The sequence below is a fragment of the Biomphalaria glabrata genome, chromosome 11, assembly GCF_947242115.1.
Source record: "Biomphalaria glabrata chromosome 11, xgBioGlab47.1, whole genome shotgun sequence".
Classification (NCBI taxonomy): domain Eukaryota; kingdom Metazoa; phylum Mollusca; class Gastropoda; family Planorbidae; genus Biomphalaria; species Biomphalaria glabrata.
The window spans coordinates 430,206-455,867 of record NC_074721.1 but is presented as its reverse complement, the minus strand read 5'-3'; the positions used below and the strand labels follow the sequence as shown (position 1 = coordinate 455,867).

The 25,662-nt window shown below is 36.3% G+C and overlaps 1 protein-coding gene across 2 annotated transcripts in view; it reads right to left on the bottom strand.

The window, feature by feature from the left end:
- LOC129921684 (uncharacterized) overlaps positions 1–25,662 on the bottom strand; it is a 45,752-nt gene that overhangs the window by 6,111 nt on the left and 13,979 nt on the right. For both annotated transcript variants that reach the window (XM_056004096.1, XM_056004095.1), the window contains 7 exons: positions 18,917–18,966; positions 16,395–16,518; positions 10,590–10,728; positions 8,552–8,671; positions 3,849–3,900; positions 3,258–3,392; positions 1,614–1,796 (listed from right to left, as the gene is read on the bottom strand). In XM_056004096.1, coding sequence (XP_055860071.1) covers positions 1,614–1,796; positions 3,258–3,392; positions 3,849–3,900; positions 8,552–8,671; positions 10,590–10,728; positions 16,395–16,518; positions 18,917–18,966 — 803 coding nt within the window. The remainder of the gene's footprint in view (positions 1–1,613; positions 1,797–3,257; positions 3,393–3,848; positions 3,901–8,551; positions 8,672–10,589; positions 10,729–16,394; positions 16,519–18,916; positions 18,967–25,662) is intronic.

The following is a 25,662-nucleotide window of genomic DNA, read 5'->3' as shown; positions in this document are numbered from 1 at the left end:
GAAATGTAACAAAAGAAAAACCTGTAGACATAAAAGTATTTAAAGATAAGCATGTCAAAATACTGGTAAACTGCAGAAATCAGATCCCCACACAAAAAAAAATAATTAAATTTTCAACATTGCCAAATCTAAGCCACATTCCTTGTCGTAGATCCGAGAATGAGTGTGAGAAAAAAAAACGTGTTCAAACTTTTTACCAGACAGACAAGTGAATCGATAGAAAATAAAATATGAGAGCCTAAGTGACTATAGAAATAATATAAAATAACATTATACCTTGTTATATTAGAGGGATTTCTAATGGTCCGAAAGTTACGCTGAGCAGGGCACGTATCCCGTGTGGGGGACGAACGTATGCCAAAAGCAGTCTTTTTTTGGTGAGCTAAAAGGTGGTCGACGTAACAGAGGCGCCCCATGGAAACGCTTCAAAGACTAGCTTAGGCGCTAACTTGCCCTAGCTGACATAGAACAGAGTACCTGGTTGCATGCGGCCTCAGAACAAGACAGCTGGAGGTCACTCACAAAGGCCGCGGGATACACATTTGAAACTGATCTTCGGACTCGAAGATAAGCCTTATTATATTAAACGAGGGGATAATGACAACTGACCATGCAGCCACCTTCGAGGCCCTAAACATCCCTAAGAATATTCTCGCTACCTGTTAGTGGCCAATACAGCTGCAAACCTACAATATCACCTTGTAAAATGTCCAGTAGATAATCGACGCCGTTAGCGCCATTATCCAGACAATTCAATGGGAACGAATTTATTCAACGACCAGGCATGGACCAAAGTCTTGTCTGAAGGTTCCACAATGGCAGCAATCATAACTATGATTGGATCGTCCCATATACGTGGCGCCTGTTGTTCCCGTACCCCGCCCGGAAATGTCTTCATGTTCTTGTACTGTAACCACAACAATACAGTGTGAGAACCACCGCTCCAGCTACGTCCTCACATCAAGTGAGATACAAAAAAAAAAAAAAAAAAGAAGATATTAGGATATCAAGTAGAATTTAGAAATCTTTAACTACAAATCCCAAAACTAAAAAGTGTAGCTAGAAGAAGAGACGATTCAATTTGTACCGATAAGGACGCCTATGTAAGGCTACTTATCGACATTTGCCCCTTGTGAATACATATTTTAAAGTGCTTCTGAAGTCTTATGAAGTAATTGAGAGCGCCTGCAAATCCGAGTAGCTATTACGAAAACGCATATATATCACGATGTCACTAATCGAGAACATCAAAGCTCACACAGCTTTCTCATTTCTATCAAGAATTGCATAGAATCCTAAATGCTGCTGGTAAAATCATTGGCAAAAAAAAAAAAAACCCATTCGGGCAGCTACAAGCTAAAAAGATTCTAGAAATAAAAGGTCATCCATTTGGGTCAGGATTTTGTGATTTTACCATCACTAAAGAGATACAAAACACCGATAGCAAAGACAAACAGACACAAAAAATCCTTTGTTCCCCTGGCAATCAAATTATTAAATAGAAACAATCTTATATAAACTTTTCGCAAGAATTGCATATGAACGCCTGATAGTACTTATTGTTAAAAACTAGTAGTTCATACATCCCATTAAATGTCAACAAAGTTTCCTACCTTTAATTGAAGTGAATAGCACAAGGGGATTTACTGTCGTGGCTAATCTTTTAGGTGTGCTTCTTCTGGTGCTGTACGTTGGGGTAAAGGGTGTGCCATAGTTACATGTGCCACAGCAATCCACTTGAGAATTCAAGCAGTGATCTTTTGTACAATCGATGATTCTATCTCCGTATTCACAGCCTAAAGTGGTACAATCTCAAATTAAAATAAGGCCTATATGGAGAATTCTTTTAAAAAAAGTCTTTTTGGTGTGTTAAGTTATGAACTATCGATTCGCTGTGTGTTTTAATAGAGCATATGTGGCGCACAAATTGCTGAGGAAAATAGAACAGCGCTGGCAGAAGAAAAACGCCAGAGAAGAAAAGCAAGGCCAATTACACTAGCTCCAGCTGGAATAACCTGTCCAGCATGCAGCCAAACATTCCGGGCTCACATAGATCTGACCAAACACATGAGGAAGCACAAAACCCCAGTGCAAAACCACGATGGACGAACTATAAAATATGTATGTGTTTTTTTTTTGGCATTGCACTATGAAAATTGTCAACTCCATTTAATAATTATGGATTCGTATAGATAATTATCACCGTTTGGTACAGAGGCGGACTGAGTGTCAAAATCAGCCAGGCATTACTTACTATTGGCCAACATTTTGAGTGCCATATCATAAGTATTGTAACGAATCTCCCATATCCAGGCTCTCTGCAAACTGCACCACACGACACGACGAACTTAAAGAACCTCACCTCAGGGCTCCAAAATAACAGTAACATTTTAATTTCAAATACATCACAATTGGCAATAACTGAATGTCCAAAAACCTTGTCTTACTCCGGACTTCACACACCTTGCTGGTTCTGACTTCGCCTCGTACTGGTCACATTGCGAGGTAACGTGAAGTGAAGTGATTCTGTACTCGTTGAGGAAATCGCAGCAATCACCACATTTTTTTGTCATAGGAGTTACTTTCCTACAGCTTGCTATTGATGTTACAGAAGGCACCATCTTCACTAGCATGGCCATTGTAGCTGCGTATTTCGTGGCTCTGGGTTTCTACCACCTCGTTTAAAGTTTTCATTTCGGGGCTCGTCATCTCTTCCACTGAGGTGTACATCTGTTCTACCCTGGCACAGGTCTCATTCTGTAAGCTCACACTTGAACACATTCTAAAAGTCAGCCAACATTTGTTCTTTAAAAGTAATCAACAGCTCTACTACATCGGGCTCTAACTCAAACAGGTAGGTGTCCGGATCTTCACCTTCTTCAGTTAGCAATAGGAAGGAAAAAAACCCGCATTTACAGCTTTAGTTCTGAATAATGTAGAAGTAGTTTCCTTTATTCGATATCAAACACAATAATTAATTACCAATAATGAATTGACTAATGGGTTTATTTTTAATTGATTCATGTTTTCTTAGCTACAATATAATTATTCAAGTTTCCACTTGATACAAGAATAGGTGTTGGAGAAATAACATCTACATTTATCTAAGGAGACCAAAACCTACATATTTAGCCATATATCTTAATTCTGAAGGATTACACTCCTCTAAGATACTCTAAGCGTTACTAGACATGGATTGACATGTATGGCATTATGTATGACGTAATAGATCATTGAAAGTGTGTATTGAGGTTTACCTTTCACGGGCCTAGACACATTGTTACACGTGTCACAACATGCTCGATAGCCAAGAGTAGAGTAACAGTTGCCCATAAAGTCATTGATAAACAAACTGCAAGAATAGCTCGGTCTGTCTCCAAATGCACAGTTTTCTAGAGAGAGTAAAATGTAACAGAGCTGCTCAAAAGATTCCTCAAGCGGACTAATTCAACTTAATGCCACCACATCTTTTAAGTATGATTTCTTTCCCTTATTTTAAAAAATAATTCATTATCAATAGTTAATTAACAGAGCTGCATTAACCATAGAGTAGCAGCAATAGCACAGTATTAAGATTTACTACTTCTAAAGAGAAAAGTATTGCTGGGAAAATTAAGTTAGCTTTATAATGTACATAAAGGTACATGGATGGCAGTTTTAAAAAATGTGTTTTACAATGGACACAACTGAAGCGACCATAATTTCAAAAATATTTGGCCTTTTATCGTACGGATGTGTCATGTAGTACCCCCATAGTACCAATAAAAAATAGTTTATTTTAAAAATCAATATTCAGTTCTGATTAGGTGAATAAGAAAAAGAATATTTAAGATCTTTAAGCTACACACCATCAAGTTGAGGAGCGTATGGGTCGCTGACACAATGTCCATTTATACAGACCTGAAACAAATACAGGTATTTAAAAATTCAATGATTAAAATTTTATAAACTGTGTGATAAATTACTTATTTTGTTTCAAGATTTTACCAAGAAGAACATAAAAATACTTTTAAAAAAACAACAAAAGTTATATTAAATGTAATTGAATCAATTAGTTAAAATCAGTCATGTAATTATAGACTGGGATTTTTAATTTCGGGAGCTTAAGGGGCATCTCTGAGTCCACCTAGCTCTAATGAGTACCTGACATTAGTTGAATAAAATTAAAGGCAGTTGGTCGTTGTACAGGCCACATGACACCTTCCTTAACCATAGGCCACAGAAACAGGTTACCTTAACAACATCTGAGATATAGACCGTATGGTCTGAAAGGTAAACTTTACTTTTTTTCCTTATATGTAAATATATATCTAATTTTATATAATATAGACGTTACTTCAAAAAAAGAAGATGATTACGCCCTTCGCGTCATGCATTTAGCCATACATATTAACCAATGACCTAAACTCTGCAAGTCACTAGTTTTCCTAGCTAGCTCAGGCAACCCATTCCATGCTCTAATAGCATAAGAGAAATAATTTATATATATCCTCCTTCGTGATCGAAGATGAGCACATTTCTCATATCCTATGTACTCGTAGATGAGTGTAAAGTCAAATCCTCACTTTAAAAAGCCGACCGCATACGTGGCCTGGCTGGGTTGGGCCAGTTGCAGATAAGTTTGCCTTTTTCTCTCAGCTTTTTGTTAGTTGTTAGTTCGGCGCTTTTTCACGCTGGTCACTCTTCTTGCTTCAAATCTCAAGACTCCAACACTCACAGCTTCACGCCATGAGGAACGATTGAGAGCTAGTGCTTCCCAGCGGTAAATGTCAATATTTCACTAGAGCTCTTGAGAGTGTCTTTATAGTGTTTGCTGCTTGCATTGACCTCCATTGGGAGCGCTTTCCAAAACACAACTCCCCGTACAAAGGTCGTACGGAAAGGCGATTATCTTGCATGCGGACTACAACTCCCGCCTATCGAAATTGGGGTCTTTTTTACTGTGACATCGATACTGTTCATGTTGGCTTACGTTAGGATTTCTGTATCTGGAATGTGGTCAGACCAATGCGCCTTATGATATTTCTGAACTTAAATTGTGTAATGTCTCTATAAATAGCTCGTTTTTTATCTATAGTATTAGTCTATCTTTATGTAATTGTACAGCAGACTGACCTAGATATATAAATCTGTGTGATAGAAATATTTACACCAATGGTTTTCATTTAGCTTAATCAATGCACTATGATCCTATCACTTGTCTAGACCAGTTGTGAAAGGGGGAGGGAAGAAGGGGGGGGTATCTCGGCGAATGCTTACATGATCTCCTTTTAAATGAATTTTAAAAAATGTTCCCTCAGGGCTAAAGATTCCTCAAGCGGACTAATTCAACTTATGCCACCACATCTTTTAAGTACAATTTCTTTTCCTTATTTAAAAAAATAATTCATTATCAATAGTTAATTAAGCAATTAGCTATTTTTAAAATTTTATTCTTGTGTTATCAGGTAAAAAAAAATGAAGCAAAATTTCAGCTAAATACAAGATTGGGTGTGGGAGAAATAACAGGTACAAACTTTTTGCCATACAGACAGAGTGAATTGATAAAAGCTTTGTAAAAAAATGATGTACTTCTATTATTTGTAAATTTTAAAAAAAATTTCATCAACATTTAGACCAGTGTTTTTATAATAGTGTTCCGCGGAACACAGGCCTGACTTGGTGTTCCTCGAACTATTTAAATAATTATTAGGAGTAGTTTAGGCCTACACATGAATTAATCTCTACGTATGAATTAGTTTCTAAGTAAATGCAGAAAAAAAAGATTTTGTTAGCTCTTCCTGGTAACAAAAAAATTCTATAACATCACTATGAACTTTGAACTGACCTAGATTCTGACTCAAAATTGAACCAAAGATAGAAAGAGCATATCTCTGCACTGTTTTATGGGGCTACTGATAACAAAACAGATCAATTTATTTCGTGGAGGGAATTAAATTGTTTTGTTTTAGCTTATTTTATTGCTTGAGTTTTCATATATTTACTTTATCAATGTAACCCATTGACTTTTGTTGGTGGTAAAATGTAAAATGTTGTAAAATGTTTTACATGTTTCGGATGTTCATTCAGAGTTGAAGATAGTTACTTCCTAGTCCAAACCTCCTGCAGGACGACGGGGGATGGGAGCGGGCTGGGCAGGGTTTAAACCCTGGACAATCGATACATCTGAATGCCAGTCCAGTGCGCAAACCGCACACAAGGCAGCACAAATGCAAGGGCCCCCAAAGAGGTCAAGCCCCCCTCCCGGGCTACCAAATGATGGGAAATTCCTAGCTACGCTCTGGGTAGGGGTTGAACATTAAAGCCTCATTAACTAAGGATTCTGTAATATTAGTTTTGCTTCATTTATTTCTCTGGATAGGGGAAAGGGACGATGTTGGCTATTTCTGCCACAAGTAGTACTACCAATGAAATAGTAGTTGTAGTGGGTGGAGTCACAATAAGCGAGTTTAGGGCTAGACTAAACCCAGAAATATGAGAAATGGTTAGAGAGAAAGATGGAAGAAAAAGAGAGAGTGAAGGACAAAAAAAAGAGGGAACAAAAAAGGAAAAGAGAGTGAAAGAAGGAAGGAAAATAAAGTGAGAAGGGGGAAAAAGAGAGAGAGGAGGGAGGAAAAGAGAGAAGAAAGAAAAAAAAATGAGAGACAGAAGGAGGAAATAGAGAGAAAGAAGAAAAATAGAGAGTGCGGATGCATGTGTAAATCAGATGTACTTGAAGTATTTCTAAAGATACTTGATTATACTAAGTGCGTGCGTACCTTGTTGAGTGTATTTTAACTGCGAACTCGGACATGAACATCACATTACAAGACATGAACAGCTACAACAGGATCAAAGCCTCAAGAACCAAGTTAAATCCAGATGAACAGTATAAACCATCTTTAATACAGAATGGGCCACAGTCTAGTACGTCACTAACAGCGATGTTTACCCCTCAAGAGTCTAGCAGTAATTGATTTCTAAAAGTCTATCCTAACCTCTAACCCCAAAGTCGATGTCGTCACTATACAATGTACGTTCACTGTCGGTCTAATAAAGTGCGCAAACCAACTAACTAAACTAGCTATCTAGCAAGAGAGAAGAAAGAAAGGATGAAAAAAAAAAGAAAGAGGGGAGGAAGGATGAAAAGAGATAGAAGGAAGGTAGGAACATAGAGAAAAGAAAGAATAGAGATAGATGAGAGAGAGAGAGAAAAGGAAGGATGAAAAGAGAGAGAAGGAAGGTAGGAACAGAGAGAAAAGAAAGAATAGAGATAGATGAGAGAGAGAGATAGAGAAAAGGAAGGATGAAAAGAGAGAGAAGGAAGGTAGGAACAGAGAGAAAAGATAGAATAGAGATAGATGAGAGAGAGTGAGAGAGAAAAGGAAGGATGAAAAGAGAGAGAAGGAAGGTAGGAACAGAGAGAAAAGAAAGAATAGAGATAGATGAGAGAGAGAGAGAAAAGGAAGGATGAAAAGAGAGAGAAGGAAGGTAGGAACAGAGAGAAAAGAAAGAATAGAGATAGATGAGAGAGAGAGAGAGAGAGAGAGAGAGAGAGAGAGAAAAGGAAGGATGAAAAGAGAGAGAAGGAAGGTAGGAACAGAGAGAAAAGAAAGAATAGAGATAGATGAGAGAGAGAGAGAGAGAGAGAGAAAAGGAAGGATGAAAAGAGAGAGAAGGAAGGTAGGAACAGAGAGAAAAGAAAGAATAGAGATAGATGAGAGAGAGAGAGAGAAAAGGAAGGATGAAAAGAGAGAGAAGGAAGGTAGGAACAGAGAGAAAAGAAAGAATAGAGATAGATGAGAGAGAGAAAGAGAGAAAAGGAAGGATGAAAAGAGAGAGAAGGAAGGTAGGAACAGAGAGAAAAGAAAGAATAGAGATAGATGAGAGAGAGAGAGAGAAAAGGAAGGATGAAAAGAGAGAGAAGGAATGTAGGAACAGAGAGAAAAGAAAGAATAGAGATAGATGAGAGAGAGAGAGAGAGAGAGAAAAGGAAGGATGAAAAGAGAGAGAAGGAAGGTAGGAACAGAGAGAAAAGAAAGAATAGAGATAGATGAGAGAGAGAGAGAGAGAGAGAGAAAAGGAAGGATGAAAAGAGAGAGAAGGAAGGAAGGAAAAGACAAACAGGGAGAGAGAGAGAGAGAGAGAAAAGGAATGAAAAGGAGAGAGAAGGAAGAGAGAAAAAAGAGAAAAGAAGGAAGGAATAAAAAGAGAAAGAAGTAATGAAGAGAGCGAGAGAGTGAAGGAAGGAAGTTCAAAGACTCAAAAACAAAGATATACTGCTGCAAGGGTGAACGACTGTATAGAAACTACAAGAAACATGCATAGATGTGACCCTGCGGGTCCAAGTAAAACGAACGACATTTGGACCACGAGACCTTACTGCCCTCTCACAACTTTTTAAAAATTTAATTCAGTAAACAATTTTTTTTTCTCTTCGGCTTAGATTTGTATTGCTAGTTCTAGTACAATAATCACATTGTCTTAGCGTTTCTTCACCGATCAATAACCCTGATGCAACCAGTGGTTGATAAACGTTTTTGAAATACATTGAGGATCGATGAAAGCTTACCTTTCCATCGCCACAAGATGTTCCAGTGAGTGCTATATGCGGGATACATAACCCTCTTAAAACATCTGCACATAACATTGCTTGGCAGATTTCAGTGATAGAGCGTCTAGATTCGGAAGCCTGATTTAATAAAATAAAAAAAAAAGGTTACAAAGACAGTTTGTGTAGAAACACAAACTCAAAATCGGCACCCGAAGTGGTCCACCCAGGCAGGTAAAAAGGGCAGGATTCAATATTTTTAGAAAGAACATCAGAATGAAATTGAAAATGAAAGAGAAATATGAAGAAAGAAGGTTGACAGATCTTGTGTGGTGACCAAGGGTCCAGCAGACCAAAGGATAGGTGAAAGTGAATGTGTAGTCAGACGTGAACGTGGCCTAACTGATGTCTTATAATGAATATCTAATTCATCTAATTGTTTTGTAAAGGGTCGATCTCTTATTGAAATCCTCAAGAAAAAAACATTTCCGTAAAAAAAAAAATTACTTTAATTATCGACTGTACAGCATTGTCTGGACCCTGCTGGGCCATTATCCATGGCATTGGGTCGTGGGCGTCGAGAGCCCGAGTGGACTGTTCACTCTGTGACCAAGGTGTGATTACCAGTTAACGCTGTTATATATATATATATATATATATATATATATATATATATATATATATATATATATATATATATATATATATATATATATATATATATATATATATATACTCATATCTTAGGCACACTGATTTAATATTGATCACGATGTATAACCATCGTTTATTGTGTCATATCATATCATTGTTTCATTAAACCTTTTGCTTTGTTTTACGCATTCTCGTTGTTGACTAGTATACGTTATCAGATTACCATTATTCGTTCTCTTGGTAATTACTTCATAAATTAATTGATAGACAGTAAGGCGTGTCCAGGCAGACGAGCCAAAGTGTAACCCCGACAGGAATTTACTACTCAGCGTTGAGGTGGGGAACCCTGTGGAGTATTACATACCCTAGAACCTATCAAGTTGATACTTTAAACAAATATTTACTGTACCTAACAAAACACGAATCAATAAAAATAAAAAAATAAGTGAGTTAATAATTGGTAATTAATCATTTTGTTTGATATCTTATAAAATAAATAGCTTGTACATTATTGATATAGTTTTAAGGGTGGAGTTCTTCCCCTTTAGATTAGGTTTTCTTTTTAATAAAAGAATTTCTTTTCTTTTTTAAAGTTCCGATTACCATACCAGGCAGTGATATAACAACTTAAAATGTGAGCGTGATAAAACATCGCCAAGGATTTTTAAATGAGGACATTTTTCTATGTGCGGTGAGGTGGCTGAGCGGTAAAGCGCTTGGCTTCCAAACCGGGGTCCGTGTTTCGATTCCTGGTGAAGACTGGGAGTTCTAATGGGTACCTGACATTTGTTGGGGAAAACTAAAGGCGGTTGGTGGTTATGCTGGCCACATGACACTCTCGTTAACCATAGGCCACAGAAACAGAAGATCTTTACATAATCTGCCCTATAGACCACAAGGTGTGATTTATAGGGAACTTTTTTTTTCTAAATAATCGTAATCTTTGCTGCCCTTTTGGCCGAAATAATCAGTATTTACACTAAAAATTAATTTGTTGGCTAAGATAGTACCAAGGTATTCACAAATTTACATTATTTCAATGTTCTCTTTTGCTACAGAAACAATATCGTTTTCCTTCTTTTCCCTGCGAAAATCGATTATCATTTATTTTTTTACATTTAATTTTAAGAAATAGAAATTATATCTACAGTATCTCTTTGTTCTATTCTCTGAAATACTCATTTACCTCCGAAAGCAGGGCAAGGAGAGTCTCATCAAATTAGGGGATCGGTAATTAATATGATGATAATCAATGATTAAGAAGTGACTTAGCAGGAAATAAAAGTGACTAAGAAGTCAATGCATGATGAAGTGACTAAGCAAATATTGCGTGATATGAGTGATAACTCTGCTTAGCAGGAAAGAAGTTAATTTAATTGGGCTGTTAGCGAGTTGTGTTACTTACCCTGCAAAAGAAGGAATCATTTCCAAAAAACTGTTGACACTGTTGATCAGGTTTGATCACCTGACCCAATATTTTATCAGATACATCTGGAATGTCTGCTGATGCTTCGACAGCGTAGACAAGACAAGTGTAACCTCGACTTGGAATAAACATTTACAATATATAATACATAGAGTTTACATTTTAGCTTCAAATCTTTACTCCTTTGAAGTTAGAGTTACATAGGCAAGACTCGTGTGTTGGTCGAGAGAAAGGGAGGAATGAAATGGTTTGACTGTGCACTGTAATAATAATAATAAAAAGGCCCTTAACATTCCTAGGAACATCCTCGTTGCCTGTCAGAGGACGTACTGCTGCAGACCTGCTACATCACCAGAAAATTCGTCAGTGGAAACTGATAATGTGACTACGATGAATTTTCTTTCCCTTTAACTAAACTCAACCCTGGCAGCGCCAGAGAATGAATAGTCATTCTTTTCTAACATAATAATAATAATAATAGTAGTCGTCATCTTTACTATTCATGATTGGATTTGATGTGTGTGTGAATTGGAGTTCTATATTTCTATATTCTCTATTACCTTGGTAAGAATCATAGATGCTTGGGTGTACTGTGTAGTGAACTACAAGTGCGAGATCAATACATAGCTAACACAGTCACAGAGAGTCGATACAGAATCCAAACTTGAGATAGGACAATGACTAACTTTTATTACAGAAGGGGACACAGTCGAGCCAGTCACTAAACTAAAAGTCTACATCAGTAATATCAAACTCACTAACAAGGGCGTCACTAAAATGTGGCGTTTTAAAGTCCGTCGACTAAAGTGCGCCTCGAAACTAAACTAAGTGTCATAATGAAAGTATGCTTACAGATGCCGAATACTATTTAAAAATGTCCGTTTTTCAGCTTATAAAATTGAAAAAAGCCAGACTCAAACTCAAATATAACCTAATAACAAGCAAAATAAAAATAATATTTAAAAAAGTATTAAATCTAGTTATATCAATTAGTTTGGATTAGTCATGTAATTAAATTTATAACATAATGGGCCTATCTTGATTCTAGACAAACAATAATAAATATGCGCGATTAGAAATATTTTCAACAACTGTTTTTGTTTAGCTTTTAGGTTTTTAATACGCTATGATCCTATCACGTGTCTGCACCAGTTGGAAAAGGGATTGGGGAAGAAAAAAGGGAGTATCTGGGTGATCCTTGTAAAAAAAAATGAGCAGCCTGAGTTCGAACTCGAGGTCTCCTCAGCCTCCTCAAGCCAATACGGTAACCCCTCTGCCTGAGATATGCCTATAAAAATGGATTTTACAGTTATTTACAAAATTTTCTTTCTACAAATAATAATAATTCAGCTTATCAGTCAAGTGAAATTTCTTTCCCTTGCTCGAGATACCAAAACAAAGACACCCAACAATTCATTAACAATAATTAACTAACTAATTGTTTTTTTTTTATTTGATTCTTGTACTGGCAGATAAAAGAAATAATGCAAAATTTCAGTTTTCTTTTTCCAAGATTGAGTACGTGAGAATTAACATGTACAAACGTTTCATCAGACAGACACAGGGAGTTGATACAAGCTTTGTAAATAATAAGGCATGTCTTCGACTCTGAATATTTATAAGAATGCAGTATTTTCCGTGGCTAAACAGCCCCATCTGCGACCTACATACTTTGCCACAACCAGCGCAGACATAACCATTTTCCGCCGGTGGTCGATTTACATGTTCTTTTCGAGGCACCACCAAATTTCAACAGCCACATGCAGATCTTGAGTTGAAACAACAACAAATAAATGTTTTCATAACAATGTAGAAACCAACCTGGAGCTCAATTTTTTCTTCAAAAAGCTGGTAAAGTAACTGACACTGCAGGGAGAGAACAGCCATGGATTATACTCTGTCCCAGGCTTTTTTTCCGCATCAGGAGAACCCATTTTATAATGTATCTCTCTGAAGCGTTGCAGAGATTGTTTTCTCCGTCGTGACGTGCTGAGAGGCTGCAAATTGTAATAAATTAACTAGTTAAATTTCCTAGTATGGTTGTTTAAGAAAGTCTTGTCTTTTCCTGCCTCACATGGCTGCTTTGTGGTATACTCCCCGCTCCATATATTACAAAATCAAAGTCTCCTGCCCGCCATAACCTACAGGAGGCTTTCAATTGAATCTAATACTGCTCGGGTAGGCGAACTAAAGTAATAGCAAAATTCTTTATTGAAGAATTTCATGATAAATTAAACAATGTAAAGGACAGTGAATTGCGACTATGAATCTTATCTTATATGATACAGACGTTACTTCAAAAAAGAAGATGATTACGTCCTACGCGTCATGCATTTAGTCATGGATATTAACCAATGACCTAAACTCCGCCAAGTCACTAGTTTTCCTGGCTAGCTCAGGCAACCCATTCCATGCTCTAATAGCGCTAGGGAAGAAGGAGATTTTGTACAAATTTGTCCTAGCATATGGAATGAGGAATAATCTCATAAAAATGATAATGAATGCCACCGATGTCACTGACACAGTAGTTTCCCCCTCTCCCCACAGCAGTTCCCCCTGTTATGACATGATTAGGATTTAGTTATTTGTTTCGGGAATAAGGGGAAAGTTGTACTTAGTGACAAGTGACGTGAAAGATAGTTAAAAAACAAGAACTCTCTAAGCGACGCTTTAGAATCAAGGCGCTTTCTTCTTTACAGTAAGAATAAGAAGAATTATATAGACAGCTAGTAATAGAGGACATCGGACGGTTCCCGTGAACTACCAACCTGATTTACTTTACATTTGTGTTTGGTAATCCACTTATCATAATCAGCTGTTCCTTTCTTACTAGACCATTTTGTGCAAAGTCTACAGGTATTTGTAAGAATTTCTGCATCTAAACATTTACCTGTTTCTATTGATATGGCTGTAACAACGCCATGATGGCTCGAGTGCCCTCGACGCTGCCATGTCCCATCAACGCTCACACCGCAGTCAGTGATGCCTTCTTCGTTGCTGATTCCAACCTTTTCTTTCACTTCCCTTGCAGCCTTTTCCATACTTTCTTCTGCAACTTTCTTAGATGCAAGGCCTATGGTATGCATTACAGATTGATAAGATGTTTCAGAAATAGGAGGCTGGACTGTTTGTGTGTTGACAAGAATTCAAGAGCGCACTGTGACCTCGACCTATGGATCTTACAAATGATACCATCCTGAGATTTATTTACCTAAATCCTCTTTTTTGACCATCTCTATTTTCTTTAGAAGATCTAAAGCTTTCTTCAAATGAGCAGTCAGCTGAAGTGCATTTCACAATTAGTTCCTGACAAAATCCAATTCTTGCGCTTTCATTCAAAAACAAATTTAGAGAATAGTTGAAGCATTTCTTCTTTCATCCTCTTTTTTGACCATCTCTATTTTCTTTAGAAGATCTAAAGCTTTCTTCAAATGAGCAGTCAGCTGAAGTGCATTTCACAATTAGTTCCTGACAAAATCCAATTCTTGCGCTTTCATTCAAAAACAAATTTAGAGAATAGTTGAAGCATTTAGGACATATCAAGTAACTTGCCAAGAAATTATTAAAACATGCTAGGTTTAAAAAGATATTACAATCCAGTGGATTATCTGATAAACTTGATTCAGATGAAATATCTACATTAGGTGAAGCAGCTTGATGTGTCTCTTGTTGTTCACCAACTTGTCCATGATCATCACTTGTACTACTTGTAGACTTTGCAGACTTGGTCTTATTTATTCCCACGAAATTTTCTTTTTCTACCACAACTTTGCCTTTTATTATGCTTATTGGCCATTATTGTTACACAAATAAAAATGCAATATGAATATAGATCTAAATATCAAAATATACAAAAGAGTCTTTCACCAGCAGCAATCCAAAACGAAAAAATGTTGCTAGAAATTACACAAAATCCAACAGAAAATAAACATGCTTTTGTTGACTGGGACAGTGAAGTAATAGAGTACATTCCCTTAGCTACTTCCTTTATATCTATAAGCATATCGCATTTTAACTTCATTAGAAAATAATTAAAAAGTATAATTTACAAAAAAACAAAAACAAAAATATTTACCTGCTTATGGTCGTTGCTAAGGTAAACAAACACTACCCCACCTAATACAAAAATTATTTTAAAATACTTCTAGAAGGAATACTTGCCTCAAATAAACTGAATTTGATAGAGAAATGGTTGTACAATATAAATATGATGAGAATGAAAAAGTGATATTTTGGTCATTTCTTACTATTCTCTAACCTTAGATCCACCTTAAGTATTAAAAGTGTTTGCTGTTTTAACACCAGCGACGACTCAATGTATCGATTGTTGGCCTTTCGTTGGTGTTATCTGTTCCAGTATTGAGTTCAGTGTTACCTCCAGTTGGACTTAGTTACATTTTCAAGTACTATACAATGCGGAAGAGCATAACACCCCTCTCCCCACAGCTGACGTACCCAACGAAACAAAACTTTTAACACTATCGCTAGGCGTATCAGCTAATCTATGTAACACATCTCCTTTATTTTTGCTATTAGCCCATTTGTTTATAAGTCTAATTAAGTAGACGCGGTGGTTGAGTGGTTAAGCGCAGTGGCGTCACTAGGGGTGTGCGGTCCGCACCTGGTGACACCCACGTGAGTAAAATGCAACTTTTAAAACTAAAACATTAATACCTTGAATTTGAGAAAAATAATTTCTTGTAGACACCAGGAAAAGAGTTTCTGAAGCTCAGAAATGTAGAAAAACGCTCGGCGTCCGGGGCTTCGTCCCGGAACACTACGAGTGAGATTAAGGCACTCTAATCATCTAATCTAACCAGTTGAGTGGCAAACCTAGCATTGTTTATTTTAAACTGTTCAGAAACACATAGACTGAAACGCCTCATTCGACGTATAGGGCTGCAAGCTCTATCCACAGCCCTTTCCCAGCTGGCTCCACGGAATTCAGGACTTCTAAAAAAGTGTGAGGCCATGCTAGACATGTTTTTGCGTTCCTCTTTTCGGCTTTCATCTTTAAGTCTGACTTTGGTAAACGTGTTTCGTCTTGTCTAATGTGATATGTCTCACAAATGTCAATCGACATTCAATCGCCACTTTCCTTAGACGGCTTGTAGGGGAAAATATTTCTCTATTGGGTACATTATCTCAGTATGTTATTCCTAGTATCTTTCTCAGCCATCTACTCAGCCTCGTTTCAGCCTTCCACGTCTTGAAGCGTGGGGGCCGCTGGGACAATGATTGTATTGAGAAGCTGGATTTTAATCTCCAGGCTAATTAATTTTGTTTATTCAGATAGGCCTTAATTTTTAAATCCGACATGCAACACCATGATATGATCTTCATCGCTTGAGATAACACCTTCTAAATAGGCTTGGTTAACTTTTCTATTTGTTCAAGATCTGTATAACCAATGCTTATGGGTGTATTGGGTAACCTGCACCCAATATGCATAACTTTGAGGGCGTCTTTATCCGTCATCTCGAGTATACATTAAATTGTATTTCAAAGAAATGCTATGTCGTCTGCAAAATCCAACTCGATTGAAATCCGAATGCAGCCCGTTTAATGTATTTTTATGACATCGTCGATGGCTACAAGAAAGTGAAATGGGGAATAAGATATACCCTAATCTTATATACGTCTCGATGTTTAAGTAGGCCACCGTCTGTTGTGACACAACAGCTTGATTCACTTTAGACATGTCGCTGAATCTGGACAAATTGTTGCGAGTTTCCTTATAGCAGCATTAATGCCTTCCAACAAACTAAATAGCAAAGGAATTACCCATGTGCCAGTTCATGTGCCACCGTTTGAGAAGTAGAGATAGAATAGCGATCTTCTTGGCGATCTTCTATCACAGAAGAGCTCTTCCCGTTTGTTCGGCACATTGTTTCACCAAAAGCAATCCCTGAGAGAAATTAGGATTCCGTTATTAGAACATAGGTTAAGGATTCGTCCTGGATATGGTTTGGATATGTTCTTTCAGATTCGTAAGCAAGTCATAACTAAATGGATAAGTAAATTGTGATATCATGAGTGTTTTTTTTACCTATTTGAAATAATAATATTAGTATAATATTACTGAATAATTATAACATATTAAATTAAATTAGATTCCATTTTGCCTTAACTGGCATGGGAGAATAAAGCTGACAGAAGAAGGCCTAACCCACAGGAGCCGAATACAAAAAGGAAACTTAAATAGACAGTTATGCTCCTACTTAGATCACTCAATCCTCATGCTCGGCTTCTCAGGCGCTCTCAAGGGATTAAAAAAAGTGTTAATAAGTTGAACAGATTTATTTACATGGACCAATGTCTTCCGCTCTACTAACTTGAGTGTCTCTCTTGTCACTATTCTTAGAGTATCTCTAATCTTGTAGTTTCTGTCTTTGTCAAACTATATTGCTACTATATTGCTACTCATTAAATTTCCTAAATCTATCTATAACTCAAGAACACTCTACAAAAAAAGGATTTGTCGACACTAGATGTAACAAAATATGAAGGCTGGGTTTCGTATCCAAGTGAAATATTGCTTTTTTTCATTTACTTTTTACCTTTACCTATTCCTTAGTCTGTTGGACCGTTGGGGCACCATGCAAGATTCGTCGACAGTCTTTCTCCATTTCTCTATGTCTTTTGCTTTAGAACCTCTTTCAATGACAGGCCCGTCAATTCTTTTATGTTGTCCTCCCATCGCTTTCTCTGACTGCCTCTTCTTCTTTTTTTTTTATTGGTACTGTTCCCTAAAGGAAGGGCTTTGCGAGCCCCGATGATTTTTTAATATGAATATAAATTTTTTAACGCTAGTTAGCAGGTCATCATGGGGTCCAATCTTTGCGGTAACCCTGTCTCTTATCTCTTGGTTTGTGATGCAGTCTTTGAATATGATACCTAGGATCCTTCTGTAGCATCTCTATTCCATTGTTAGGATCCTCCTCGTCAACGTCCAAGACTCACAATACAAATGCGGCCATGACAAGGGAGCGTATCAGTCTGATTTGTTGTCGAGGGCTAATACTTTGCCTTTACATAATAACAATTTTATTTATAAAGCGCTGTTAACAAACAAAATGTAGGCTCCATGCGCTGTAATAACATTACAAACACAAACACGACAGCTACAATGACAAACTAATCTAAAAAAGTTTTAAACAGATAAGTCTTAATGTTCTTCTTAAAAGTGGTGTAGCATGTTGTCTGTCTGAGATCACTAGGGAGTGTGTTCCAAACCTTCGGTCCGTGCACTGAAAAAACCCTCAGACCGTAGCTTTTGAGGGAGAAACGTGGCACCACTAAAAGCGTTGAGTCCATTGAGCGCAGGGCTCTCTGGGGGACATATGGAGTCATCAGTTCGCATATTATTATATGTTCTGAAAGTGCTGCTGTGGAGTGCAATTCGGGCCAGTAGTTCACATTTCATTTAGTGCCACCAAATGCAGTTCCTCCCCTAGGGCCTCGATTTATCTAAGGTCGGCCCTGGAGGCAAGAAAAGTGATAACTCAAGATGTCTGACCAGCTTTAAAAAGTGAACACTAAAGAGGACACGTAAATGAACAACATAAAATAGACGTTCATGAACATCTTGCACACAAGCTCAAAGTAGAAATCTTGAGCTGAATTGTGAATAGAAGAACTTGAATGTGTAAAGCTTAGACTTAGAAGAAAGACTCTTTTCAATGATAAGGATTACAGGAAATTGATTAAATGAGAAATCATAGACCATCAAACGGCTTCATTAGTGAAGACTTCATTTAAAAACAGCTTAAATTTTACTTGTTCGATTTGTTATTTCACTGCTAATCTTGAATCACGGTCTAATGAAGTCATCAGTCAAAACAAAGAGACCCACATTGAGAACTTTTAGCAAGAAAAAGGAAATACGTTTAAAATATGACCTCAGCGTTACGACCTAGTTTCCCACTACATGGCTGCCTGCTCGTGCGGTATGCTCGCCGGACTGTCGTTCCGTTGTCTCCATGGTCCAGGGTTCATACCCTACCCGCTGCCATCCCCCGTCGTCTTGCGGGAGGTTTGGACTAGGAAATAGATTATCTTCAACTCTGAAGGAACATCCAAAACATGTGAAACATTTGACACTTCAAAACAACGTGTTAAATGTAGAATACATACACTCACATTGCATCTGGTTCGTAAAAAAAAACAAAAAACAAATTAAATTTAAATACGTATTAAGCTGTTGTAACAAATTAATTCTCAACCAATATTCTGGAAGGAAGTATGATCATGAGCTGAAGTAGGCCTACTGTCTAAAGACATTAACCCGAAAAGAGAGCACTTACCTAAGGTACTTTGTTTATCATTGTTACTGCCCAATGTAAAGAGGTCATAACTGTAATGAAAAGAATGGATACGATATTGTTCGTTATTAATGTTAAATGTACTGAACTGAATTTAAATGACTCTATTTTTACCAAGCTTAAAATCAACTCATTCTGTCTGCCTTGTAAAAAGTTTGTACACTCTTCGGCTCAATCTCGGATCAAGTCGACCCTAACCCTATATGCAGTACTTTTTTGTAAAAAAAAATAGGTGCCGGTACTCAATGATGGATTGCCTAACTTTAAATTACTAATAAATTAATAATAAACGTTAAAATACCAGAAAAGTAATAATTTTCCCCCACATTGAAAAAGGTGAGAAAGGTGCTGGTCCGCCGTACTGGTGCTAGGAGAGTTTTTGGGAGGGTGGATTATAGTGATATGAATAATGCACCTGAATATCACGTGATCAGGTCATGAGATCTTGTAGAAAGGACTGGTGTTTTTGTGATTTTTCAAGATTGCCTTGGTAGACCAATAAAAAAAAGAACGAGTAGGCCAGAGAGACAATTTAGTTTCGTACATTCACCCCTCAGTGACGTCAGTTCAGTGAAACCCCGAGTAAAGTAGAACGAGAGTGTAGGACGAGACAAGAGAAACTAGTTCAGTCCAGCGATTACAGTCAGTCGTTTTGTGTTGCTTCTCGTAAAGTACTTCAGTATTACACGCAGTAAAAGAAGTAAAACATTATTTGAAAGGGGGGTGCTCAAGTTCATGAGTAGTTTGTTTTGTGTTGAGCAGTGTTTGCTGAGAGGCTGATCAAAACAGATGCAACATTGGTGTCTTAAATTAGAATTTTCTATGGCTTTTATGAAAATGATCCACGAACTTGAATTCAAAGTGCTGAAACAATAAATACGATGACAAAGACTGAAATGCTTTAAAAGAAAGCCTTCAGGACAGAAGGCTCAAAAGTAAAGTAGCAATCATACATAAAACACTGAACCATAATCTTCAAATACAAAAACAAAATTTAATAAAATACTCTGAAACACAAAAATAAAGGCACATTCCTCGTCCCATATGCTAGGACAAATTTGTACAAACACTCCTTCTTCCCTAGTGCTATTAGAGCATGGAATGGGTTGCCTGAGCTAGCCAGGAAAACCAGTGACTTGGCTGAAATTAAGTCTTATCTTATCTTATATAATACAGACGTTACTTCAAAAAAGAAGATGATTACGTCCTACGCGTCATGCATTTAGTCATGCATATTAACCAATGACTTAAATTCTGCCAAGTCACTGGTTTTCCTGGCTAGCTCAGGCAACCCATTCCATGCTCTAATAGTACTAGGGAAGAAGGAGTATTTGTACAAATTTGTCCTAGCATATGGGACGAGGAATGTGCCTTTATCTTTGTGTCTTTCAGAGTATTTTATTAAATTTTGTTTTTGTATTTGAAGATTATGGTTCAGTGTTTTATGTATGATTGCTACTTTACTTTTGAGCCTTCTGTCCTGAAGGCTTTCTAAATTTAGTGATTTTACTAAAGGTGTTACTCTAGTCAAATGTGAATATTCGTTTGTTATGAATCTCACTGCTCTATTTTGTGTCTGTTCCAGTTTCTTAATGTTTTCTTGAGTTGAGGGGTCCCAAACGGAGGATGCATATTCTATTATTGGCCTAACCAAGGTTAAGTAACATTTTAGTTTTATGTTCTTATTTGATTTATAGAAATTTCTTTTAATAAATCCTAATGCTTTGTTTGATTTTTTTGTAGTTTCATCAATATGTGGATTCCATGATAGTTTTTCATTTATTATAACACCTAGGTATTTTGCGTTTTTAGTCTGTGATACTGGTTTGCCATGAATAAGATAAGTGGAATTAATTTGTTTTAGTTTTTTTGTTACTCTTAACAACTGACATTTTTCTGGGTGGAAAGACATGCTCCAATTTGATTCCCATTTCTGTAATTCATCTAATTCTCTTTGTAAAATATCTGTGTCTTGTGTTGTTTTTATTGTTCTATATATTATGCAATCGTCTGCAAATAATCTGACTTTTGTTCCTGAACTAATGCAATTTGGTAAATCATTTATGTAAATTAAAAATAGTAGTGGACCCAAGACTGTACCTTGAGGTACACCTGAGTTTACTGTTATCGGTGTTGATTTAGAGCCATTTATTATTACAGTTTGTTCTCTCCCTATCAGAAAGTCTTTAATCCACTGATGCAGTGGACCATTAATGCCGAAATATTTTAATTTTTTAAGCAAACTATGGTGGTGAACTTTGTCAAAAGCCTTAGAAAAATCTAGTAAGATAGCATCTATTTGTTCACTATTATCTAAACCTTTTGAAAAATCATCAATTAGTCCTATTAGTTGTGTTTCACATGATCTATATTTCCTAAAGCCATGTTGGTATGGTGTGAGGACATTATGTTTGTCTAAGTGGTTTATGATGTTGCTACATATTATGTGTTCTAGGATTTTACATGTGATGCTGGTAAGTGATACTGGTCTGTAGTTCCCTGGGTCAGATTTTTCTCCTTTTTTAAATAGGGGGGTGACATTAGCTTCTTTCCAGTCCTTTGGTACTCTGCCCTGGTTAAGTGAAGCCTGAAAGAGTATTTTGAACACTGGGGCTAGCTCATTACTTAGTTCTTTGAGTAATCTAGCTGGAATACCATCAGGTCCAGAAGCTTTATTTGGTTTGGTGTTGGCTAATAGTTTCTGAATTCCATTTTCTTGTACTACTATATCTTCTATGTTGTCTACTTGTTTCAAATTCAGTAATATGTCTTTGTCTCCTGGGGCTGAGAATGCTGATGCAAAGTATTTGTTTAGAATGTTTGCTTTAGTTTCATTATCATTATGTATTATGTTATGTTCATCTTTTAATGGCGCTACGCCTGTTGTTTCCATTTTCTTAGACTTAATGTATGACCATAGGTTTTTGTTGTTATCTTTAGATATTACATTGTTTATGTATTCACTCTGCAGCTGTCTGCTTACTTTTTGGGTTAAGTGTTTAATTTTTATATACTTTTTGTAAACTCTTTCTGCATTAGTTTCTTTAAATTTTCTATAGAGGTTTTCCTTCTGTTTACAAAGCTTCTTTAGTCTATTATTAAACCAGCATTTATTTATTTTGTTTGATGTGTATTTAGTTGGTATATGATTTTCTATTATGCTTTTAAGATGGTTTTTAATGAAATTCCAGAGGTCATCGACTGGTTGGTTACTGTCTTTTTCTAATAAGAATGTTTGTTGAAAGTTTAGTGCAGCTTGGTGTAGTTGTGTTAGGTTACATTTATTCCAGAGTAAGATTTTTCTTTTGAGTTTTGTATTGGCTACTGCTTTTATCTGACTGTGTATTTTTATGATCTCATGGTCTGATAGACCAGGGATAATTTCATAATCAACTACTAATCCAGGTCTGTTGGTTAAGAAGAGATCTAATGTGTTGTTTAATCTAGTTGGCTTTTTAATGATTTGATCTAAACTTAGGTTGTGTAAAGTTTCTATGAAAAGCTCATTTATGTCCTTAAGGTTTTGGTGTTTATCTATGGTTAGTGTTTTCCAATTTATATCAGGTAGGTTGAAATCACCCATAATCCAAAAAACTGCATTTTTATTTGTCTCTTTAAGTGTAGTAATCTGATTACATAGTTCCTGCATGTATTCTAAACTAGAATTTGGTGGTCTGTAAATGCTGCCTATTATTAGGGATGTTGAGGTGGTATTAATTTTACAAAATGTTGATTCTACATTTTTTGAGTTAGGTAAGGTAATTTCTTCTGCTATAAGAGTGTTTTTTATTGCTAAAAGAACTCCTCCATGATTATCAGCCCTATCTTTTCTAAAAATTTCATAATTACTATTGAAAATTTCTGCATTATAAATTTCAGGATGCAGCCAAGTTTCTGTTCCTGCAATTATGTCTGGTTTCTCACATTCTAATAAAATTTCTAAGTCTGCTGTTTTGTTCCTAATGCTTTGAAAATTTATAACTAAGGTTTTAAGGTATTTTGGTATTACTTCTTTAGTAGGTTTGTTTAGTGAGGCTGTTGTATTAATTTTAGTAGATTTAGGTTTAACAGGAGTGGATCTGGCTAGTGGTTGGTGAGTTTGGTTCGGGATGGTGTTTAGGATGTTGTATGGGTTAGAAGTGTCCGCATCAAAGGAATCAAACAGTCCTGATGTAAACTGAGGTAACCCACACGGTACACAGTGCCATGATGCGTCTTTGTTGCCTAAGGCATAATACACAGGTGTATTCATATGGAGACATGATGCATGGTACCATTCATCGCACGTGTCACATTGAATGGCTTTCTGTTTCAGGGTGCATATTTTTTTGCAGATGTTGCATCTATCTTTAGATCTAGGCCCTGGATTTGACTCTACATCTCCTGCCATTAATATTAACAGTGATAGGTATTTATTTCTGCTGTGTCTGATTGAGAACTTCCATTTGTGATGGGTAATCTTCTTTAATGTTATAGATGTGTATGTTAGGTTATTTTTGAAGTTGCATTGTTCTAAAGTGTGATGATTGATTATGACTGTTGTTTCCTTTTTAAGTTTAGTGTTGACAAAGGTAGATCTAGTTCTGTGTTCAGCTAGTGTGCATTTGGTGATTATTAGGATAAATAGCCAGAGCAATTTCATGATGACTGTTCTTGATTTTAGTTTTTAAAGGAGTCTAGTCTAAATCTAGTTTAAGGTTTACAATGCCTAAGTTAAGTCTAAATCTAAAGTGAAAGCTAGTTTACAATGACAATTAAATCAAACCAAATGGTTTATTAAATTCAAAATGTGGACCTAGACTAGATCTAGATTCTAGATCTAATTCTAGATCAATATATTTACGTGTATAACTAACTACATAGAATATTACTATTAGTTATTATTAGTAGTATTAGTAGATGATTAGTAGATCTAAAGCCTTAATTAAAGTCTAAGTCTAACACTAGACAGACTAGATCTAAAATCTAAGGATATAATAATAATAAATTTTTATATATAGACTAGATTCTAGATCTAATAAATTATAAGGATTAGTGAGACAAAATAGTCCTAAGCTAAGAATTGTTAATTTGAATTAATTAGTAGAAAAAATGCTGAATTAAGTTAAATATATAATTTTAAGATATTAGTTTATTAGTTAAATAGCTTTTTTAATGAATTTGGTTTGATTTAATACAACAAAACGAAAAATTTAACTCATCTCTGATTACAGTAAACAGGGAGCAGCCATCTTGCCAAGAGCGCGTAACTCTTCTATATATATAATCCTCCATATAATATATAAGTCATTGGTTAATATGCATGACTAAATGCATGACGCGTAGGACGTAATCATCTTCTTTTTTGAAGTAACGTCTGTATTATATAAGATAAGAAACAAGGAAACTCTTTAAAAAATGTCTCCAGCTAGCTCTGGTGGAAGATTAAGAGGACCTGGACACCTGCCTGTTCGTAGATCAGCCAAGCGGCATTTTGAACAAGGTCATTGAACAGATCTAACGAACAGATCTGTACCATAGTTGAAATTTAACTTGAGATATGGATAAATGTACTATGCTTAGCAAGGCAGGTGAACATATAGGTAGCATGCTCAATAAGACAGATGAACTAATGTGTACCATGCTCAATAAACAGATGAATCAATAGGTACCATGCTCAATAAGACAGATGAATCAATAGGTGCCATGCTCTATAAGACAGATGAATCAATAGGTGCCATGCTCTATAAGACAGATGAATCAATAGGTGCCATGCTCTATAAGACAGATGAATCAATAGGTGCCATGCTCTATAAGAAAGATGAATCAATAGGTGCCATGCTCTTTAAGACAGATGAATCAATAGGTGCCATGCTCTATAAGACAGATGAATCAATAGAAACCATGCTTAATAAAACAGATAAATCAATATGTACCATGCTCAATAAACAGGTGAATCAATAGGTACCATGCTCAATAAGACATATAAATCAATAGGTACCATGCTCAATAAGACATATGAATCAATAGGTACCATGCTCAATAAACAGGTGAATCAATAGGTACCATGCTCAATAAACAGATGAATCAATAGGTACCATGCTCAATAAACATATGAATCAATAGGTGCCATGCTCTATAAGACAGATGAATCAATAGGTACCATGCTCAATAAACAGATGAATCAATAGGTGCCATGCTCTATAAGACAGATGAATCAATAGGTGCCATGCTCTATAAGACAGATGAATCAATAGGTGCCATGCTCTATAAGACAGATGAATCAATAGGTGCCATGCTCTATAAGACAGATGAATCAATAGGTGCCATGCTCTATAAGACAGATGAATCAATAGGTGCCATGCTCTTTAAGACAGATGAATCAATAGGTGCCATGCTCTATAAGACAGATGAATCAATAGAAACCATGCTTAATAAAACAGATAAATCAATAGGTACCATGCTCAATAAACAGGTGAATCAATAGGTACCATGCTCAATAAGACATATGAATCAATAGGTACCATGCTCAATAAGACATATGAATCAATAGGTACCATACTCAATAAACAGGTGAATCAATAGGTACCATGCTCAATAAACAGGTGAATCAATAGGTACCATGCTCAATAAACAGGTGAATCAATAGGTACCATGCTCAATAAACAGGTGAATCAATAGGTACCATGCTCAATAAACAGATGAATCAATAGGTACAATGCTCAATAAGACAGATGAATCAATAGGTG